At 40.5% G+C, this 7,500-nt stretch overlaps 1 protein-coding gene across 2 annotated transcripts in view; it reads left to right on the plus strand.

Moving 5' to 3' along the window:
• Window positions 1–4,806: 4,806 nt before the first annotated feature.
• Window positions 4,807–7,500, plus strand: part of msi1b (musashi RNA binding protein 1b) — a 47,202-nt gene continuing 44,508 nt past the window's right edge. Inside the window, exons 1-2 of one of the 2 annotated variants that reach the window (XM_017688387.2) lie at window positions 4,807–4,974; window positions 5,290–5,330. In XM_017688387.2, the coding sequence (XP_017543876.1) occupies window positions 4,916–4,974; window positions 5,290–5,330 (100 nt within the window). In that variant the 5' untranslated portion in view covers window positions 4,807–4,915. The remainder of the gene's footprint in view (window positions 4,975–5,289; window positions 5,331–7,500) is intronic. The other variant, XM_017688385.2, reaches the window with a different exon arrangement.

Raw genomic sequence — 7,500 nt, forward strand, 5'->3', positions numbered from 1 at the left:
AGAGAGCCACGGGGCAGCACAGTCCGGCTCGCTAAATGGCCAGAAGGACAGCAAAATCTCTATTGATTTCTCTGTTGGACACTCGGTAGCTTTGCTAACGAGCGAATCAAAAGAAAACGCTGTATATTCCAAAAAATGTAAATAAAAACAAACTGCAATGATGTGCAAATCATTTTAAAAAACTGTGAATACAACAAATCAAACGTTGAAACTGAGAAATTTTATTGTTTTCTGAAAATATTTGCTCATTTTGAATTTCACGTCAGCAACATGTTCCAAAAAAGTTGGGACAGGGAAAAAAAACACCTGGTGGTTGATTAGCAAAGGAACAGCAGAGGTGGACAAAGTATACAAACCCTGTACTGGAGTTAAAGTCGAGACCCCCAGGGTAAAATATCCCTCCAGTAAAAGTAGAAGTTCCTCCCTTTAGACCTCCACTTGAGTAAAAGTACTAAAGTATTTCCCTTCAAATGTACTTAAGTATAAAGTAAAAGTACTAAAAGAGGAATTCTGGCTCTGATGTCCTGTTATCATTTTTATAACCAGACTGGCTTCATGAACTCATTTCAGGTGAAAGTCCTCCAGCGTCTCTCTTGGTAAACCAGTCTTTTAATAGAAGGTCATTAATTAGTGACGCTGACGTCTATTAAAATGATCAGAAGCACAAAACACTGAAGGTAAACAGTTTCCATCAGGGAGAACCGAGTGGCTCTGAAATCACTTTTTACACACAAGCAAAGTTTCAGTTTCAGATTTATTTACAACTTAGTTCCAAGTTTAAGTTGAATAAAAACTGGCTTTAAACTCAGGATCACAGATGAGCTCCTTTACTATGTTGATCTGTAGGCGTCTGTTCATAAACATAAACCAGCCCAAACTCATTTACTATAAAATGAAATGGTGTTTGTAGAAATTCAGAAAAAAGCCGCGTCAGTCTCGACTGCATATGTGGACATATTTCTATATTGAGCTCTATTTACACAAAGTTAGGTTAGTTCATCATTTATGTTGAACAGACTCTCCCAAAGTTTTACGCTGCTGCGCTGACGTTGAACCGCGTGCTGCACTGGGTCGACAAAACCAAATATAAACAGGATCCAGAAACGCTGCCACCTTCTCTGGGCCTGAGCTCATTTAAAATGGACTGAGGGGAAGTGGAAAAGTGTCCGGCGGTCCGACGAATCAACATTTGACATTCTTTAGGAAATCATGGACAAGGCGCCATTAAAGCTGAATGATATAAAGATGTTTTATCAAAATCTGCTGCCATCCAGACGACGTCTTTTTCAGGGAAGGCCTTGATTATTTCAGCAAGACGATGTCAAACCACATTCTGACTGTATTACAGCAGCACTGCTCCGTATTAAAAGAGTCCAGGTGCTAAACTGACCTGCCTGCAGTCCAGACCGGTCACCACTGAGAACATTTGGCTCATTATTAAATGAAAAATACGACAAACGAGCCCCTGAAACTGACGAGCAGCTGAAATCCTGAATCAAACAAGAAGAAGAACGTCCCTACTTTTTTGGAAATGGACAAATATTTTTTAAAAACATAAAATTTCTCAGTTTCAACATCTGATTTGTTGTCTTTGTGCTATTGTCAATTAAATATAGGGTTTAAATGATTTACACATCATTGCATTTTGTTTTTATTTACATTTTCCACAGCGTCCCAACTTTTTTGGTAATGGGCTTGTAGTTACAGCTTTATCTGTATATAGTTATGTTATAGTTATAGTTAATTATTCAGTGTATACTATAAATTATGCAGTACCTACTATAAATTCTTCAGTTTCTATTATAAATGATTCAGTGTCTACCATAAACGATTCAGTGTCTACCATAAATGAGTCAGTGTCTGCTATGAATTATTCACTATTTACAATAAATGATTCAGTGTCTATTTTAAATGGTTCAATATCTACTATGCTACAAGTGATTCAGTATCTACTTAGAATGATTCAGTTTCTACTATGAATGATTCAGTGTCTACCATAAATGAGTCAGTGTCTAACATAAATGATTCAGTGTCTATTTTAAATGGTTCAATATCTACTATGAATTATTTAGTATCTGCTACGAATTATTCAATATCTACCATAAATGATTCGGTGTCTACTTTAAATTATTCAGTATCTACTGTGAATTATTCAGAAACTACTATGAAACTATGAAAGCTGAGGAGTGAGGAATCAAAGTGTGGACTCACACAGGCTCTTACAGTTTACCGGGTTTCTCGGCCTGATCTGTTGACCTGAAACTCATTTATAGCAGAAGTTAGTGAGCAGCTGCTTCATCATCTGCCCACTGATTTCGACTGTACGTTTGGTTTGATGGGTTCTCTGTTCTTCTGTAAGTCCGGGGTGGTGGGGGTGGGGGGGGATCTGAGTGTGTCCTCTGTGTGGTCAACAGTACGTCACAGATGCAGCCTGTAGATTTAAGGAGGAATAGGTGTTTATAGTTATGCAGAGCTGTCTGAGAAAGCCAGCGGAGTTGGGAAACACACTGTAGTGCACTGCACGCCCGAAACACACAGCCTGCCTCTCATAACACAGCCACTCCTTCATCGTCCAGTTCATCCTTTTTAATCAGCCTGAACGCAACAGGTGACAGAGAGAGAGAGAGAGAGAGAGAGAGAGAGAGGGAGAGGGAGAGAGAGAGAGAGGGAGAGAGACAGAGATAGAGAGAGAGAGAGACAGAGAGAGAGAGAGAGAGAGAGAGAGAGAGAGAGGGAGAGGGAGAGAGAGAGAGAGGGAGAGAGAGAGGGAGAGAGAGAGAGAGAAAGAGAGAGAGAGACAGAGAGAGAGAGAGAAAGAAACACTAATGAAGTAATATCAGTAATATCTGTAACAGTAATATCAGTAATATCAATAATATCTGTAACAGTAATATCAGTAATATCAGTAATATCAATAACAGTAATATCTGTAACAGAAATATCAGTAATATCAGTAATATCTGTAACAGTAATATCAGTAATATCTGTAACAGTAATATCTGTAACAGTAATATCAGTAATATCAGTAATATCTGTAACAGTAATATCTGTAACAGTAATATCAGTAATCTCAGTAATATCTGTAATATCTGTAACAGTAATATCAGTAATATCAGTAATATCAATAACAGTAATATCTGTAACAGTAATATCTGTAACAGTAATATCAGTAACAGTAATATCAGTAATCTCAGTAATATCTGTAATATCTGTAACAGTAATATCAGTAATATCAGTAATATCTGTAATATCTGTAACAGTAATATCAGTAATATCTGTAATATCTGTAACAGTAATATCTGTAATATCTGTAACAGTAATATCAGTAATATCAGTAATATCTGTAACAGTAATATCAGTAACAGTAATATCAGTAATCTCAGTAATATCTGTAATATCTGTAACAGTAATATCAGTAATATCAGTAATATCTGTAATATCTGTAACAGTAATATCTGTAATATCTGTAACAGTAATATCAGTAATATCAGTAATATCTGTAATATCTGTAACAGTAATATCAGTAATATCAGTAATATCTGTAACAGTAATATCAGTAATATCAGTAATATCTGTAATATCTGTAACAGTAATATCAGTAATATCTGTAATATCTGTAACAGTAATATCTGTAATATCTGTAACAGTAATATCAGTAATATCAGTAATATCTGTAATATCTGTAACAGTAATATCAGTAATATCTGTAATATCTGTAACAGTAATATCTGTAATATCTGTAACAGTAATATCAGTAATATCTGTAATATCTGTAACAGTAATATCTGTAATATCTGTACAGAAGCTCTCATTCTTACAGCTTTGTTGACGCCGTATGTCCAGCTGTGGGCCGATTAGGACAATGTTATTAATGTCGTTAAGATATTAATGCACTAATGACGATTAAATAATACATGATAAACAATAAATAAGTCATAAATGATAAATAATACATGATCATAGAGGTGGAGACGTTTTGTTGAAGTGGCAGAATTGAGCTCCAAAGACCTAAACTAGCTCTAAAGGCCTGAATTTGATTAGCCTAAAGGGGGATTCCACCATGTTTTCAGATTTCTCCATAATTAAGTGGTTTGGTGTGAAACTCTGTTCTAGATAAACTAACCGAGTCAGAACCGTTCCCAGTGGTGGTGATAGGAACCAGACGTCCCTCTAAAAGCTCCTCACAGAAAGTTCCTACATGAACTGGTTCTGAATTCACTGCCTGATGACTGAGACGCTGTTTTATGAGAGTTTAGAGAACTTCAACTCCATTCATGGTGGAGGGAGACATGCAGGGCGCTGTGCGGCAAAATAGTCCCCAAAGAAAACTGATTATTCCAGATTTTCCACTGTTTTCCATCATCAGCATTCCATATAAGCTCAGAAGACTCGTGTAGGTTCTCTGGTGGTTCTGGATGGTAAATAAAGTGTCTATATCTGTGTTGTAGTCATGGCGACGCCTGGTTCCCATCACCACCACTGTAAAGACGTCTGAACCGCTTCACACCAAACCCTCTGGATCTCTCTATGCAGGAAATTTTGGAAGGTCGGTGGAGTTCCCCTTTAGGTTTAAGTGAATGGGTGGGGGAACCAGCACAGACAATTTAATCAGTCGTTGGTTCAGCTCCCCATATTTGGGCTAAATTGATTAGGGTCCATATGTCGTTATGATGCTGCGCGCGTGTGCGCGTGCGTGTGCGTGTGTGTGTGTGTGTGTACTGACCCAGGGCAGTAGAGGAGGAGTTTGTGCTCCCCTTGTGCTCCTCTCCACTCCCCCAGCCCTCTCCTCACTTTTTCAGCCTCTCTCTCTCTCTCTCTCGCTCTCTCTCTCTCTCTCTCTCCGCGCACACACACACACGCACACACACATAGACTCACACTCATACACACTCCCGCGTGGCTCGGTACGGGACGAATGGAGTCTGAGGGCAGCCAGAGCACCGTGTCCAGCGCGGATTCACCCCACGACCCCTGGTACAGCCGCACTTCTTTTCTCTTCCTCCCTTCCCCTGTCTTCCAACTTTGAGCTCCGGCGCCGGACGCGCGGAGACGATTCGACGCGCAGCCGGACAAAGCGCCTCCTCGGGCGGCTAGAGCGGCGAGGTAGAGCCGCTAACTCGCGGAGCCTGGATGGAGCCCGAGCTGGGGGATCAAAGCGGCGCCGTTCTTTCGTTTCTCCTCTCTTTTCTTCGCTTGTTCTCAGACCTCACCTAGTCGCACTTGTTGATTGCCTGCTTTTGTGTTTCTTTCTTTCCTCCTTTCCCCGTCTCCCTCTCTATCTGTCTGCAGCAAAATGTTCATAGGAGGCCTCAGCTGGCAGACTACACAAGGTGAGTGAATGAAAACTTTTCAAGCCACCATCATTGAAAACAGCTCAGACTTTCTTCCCAGCTAACTGCCGTGCTTTTGGTCCAACTTCAGCGCCTCACACATTCCGCACTAACAGCAAGGTGTGTTGTGTTGGGAAAATGTGAGCAGATCACTCCCAGTGTTTGTGAATGAGGGAGATTTTTGATTGCTAAAGTGAAGGGGGGGCGGGGGGTGGGGGGTGTGGGTTTGGGGAGGGGGGGTTACAATGTGACTGTGTTCTTACAGCAGCCTGTAGACCCTCCAAAAAAGGTGTGTGGGTGTGGGTGTGCGTAACACAGGGGTGTTTCATGGCTGTTTTGGTGCTGCTGGCCAGCCTCCTCTATGTAGGACACATACATGGTTTGAATTAGTCTGGCTCTTTGTTAAAGGAAAAGCACTAACAGCCCTGCTGTCATCCGGACCTCCCCGAGCCCCCCAGAGCATGTTTAAGGTGATCCATTGCCGCGGATGGTTTTGTCCATCATGAGCAGCAGCTCGCTGTGATGATATCCGATATTAGCATGTTGAATATAATAGCCATGAGGCTTGTCTGGGTAGCATGCTAATTTAGTTAGGAGGTGAGAAGTGGACCTGGCCTGCTTTGCCCACCAGCCGAAGCGCCTGTGCGCTGTTTCGCCGTGTCCCGAATGCTCTGTTTACATCTGTTATTGTTAGTGTTGTGTCATTGATTTCATGCACACAACCCACCGCATCAAGTGCACACGCCTGCCTGTCGTCCGCTTTCGGACCTGAAAGTTAATCGCTCACACTCTTACAGACCTGCCTCGCTCCCAGAACCACACGGCGTACACGCATGAGGTCCGCACTGGATAATGAACAATACGCCTTTAGATCGTTCAGCATAATAACTGTGCACAGACGTCCCCGTCTCAGGGCCTGTTATTCCGCAACTTCATCGAAAACGGTGCCGAATGACTGAGTTATTATGAACACCCTGGGACTTGGAGTTCATTTTAGACTAAAGGCTACTGTTCAAAACAAAAGGGAGGGGGGACGCGGTCAACTTAAAGCTGCTGGACAGCAAACGCCACCTTGAATGTGCACTTTAAGGGCTTAAATGTTAAAAGTAAGGTTGTTTTAGAGAGAACCTTGCTGTAAATCTAGAGTTTAAGCGATGTAAGTAATGTGATGCATGAAAACGGTGTGGCATCAACTCAGCAAATGTGCAGTTTTAGGGGTTAAATGATCTTTTTGAGGCTGATGTAGCGTAAACTCTGCTTTAAATGTAAAGTTTAAGGGGTTAAACGGTCATTTTAAGCCTGATTTAGAGTAAACTGCTGTAAATGTAAAGTTTAAGGGCTTAAATGGTGATTTTAAGGCAGATTTAGAGTAAAGTCTGCTGTACATGTAAAGTTTAAGGGGTTAAACGGTCAATTTAAGGCCGATTTAGAGTAAACTCTGCTGTAAATGTAAAGTTTACGGGGTTAAATGGTCATTTTAAGGCCGATTTTGAGTAAACTCTGCTGTAAATGTAAAGTTTAAGGGGTTAAACTGTGATTTTAAGGCCGATTTTGAGTAAACTCTGCTGTAAATGTAACGTTTACAGGGCTAAACTGTGATTTTAAGGCCGATTTTGAGTAAACTCTGCTGTAAATGTAAAGTTTAAGGGGTTAAACTGTGATTTTAAGGCCGATTTTGAGTAAACTCTGCTGTAAACGTAAAGTTTAAGGGGTTAAACTGTGATTTTAAGGCCGATTTTGAGTAAACTCTGCTGTAAACGTAAAGTTTAAGGGGTTAAACTGTGATTTTAAGGCCGATTTTGTGTAAACTCTGCTGTAAACGTAAAGTTTAAGGGGTTAAACTGTGATTTTAAGGCCGATTTAGAGTTAACTCTGCTGTAAACGTAAAGTTTACGGGGTTAAACTGTGATTTTAAGGCCGATTTAGAGTTAACTCTGCTGTAAACGTAAAGTTTACGGGGTTAAACTGTGATTTTAAGGCTGATTTAGAGTAAACTCTGCTGTAAACGTAAAGTTTACGGGGTTAAACTGTGATTTTAAGGCTGATTTAGAGTAAACTCTGCTGTAAACGTAAAGTTTACGGGGTTAAACTGTGATTTTAAGGCTGATTTAGAGTAAACTCTGCTGTAAACGTAAAGTTTACGGGGTTAAACTGTGATTTTAAGGCTGAT

This window comes from Pygocentrus nattereri, chromosome 29 (assembly GCF_015220715.1).
Source record: "Pygocentrus nattereri isolate fPygNat1 chromosome 29, fPygNat1.pri, whole genome shotgun sequence".
Classification (NCBI taxonomy): domain Eukaryota; kingdom Metazoa; phylum Chordata; class Actinopteri; order Characiformes; family Serrasalmidae; genus Pygocentrus; species Pygocentrus nattereri.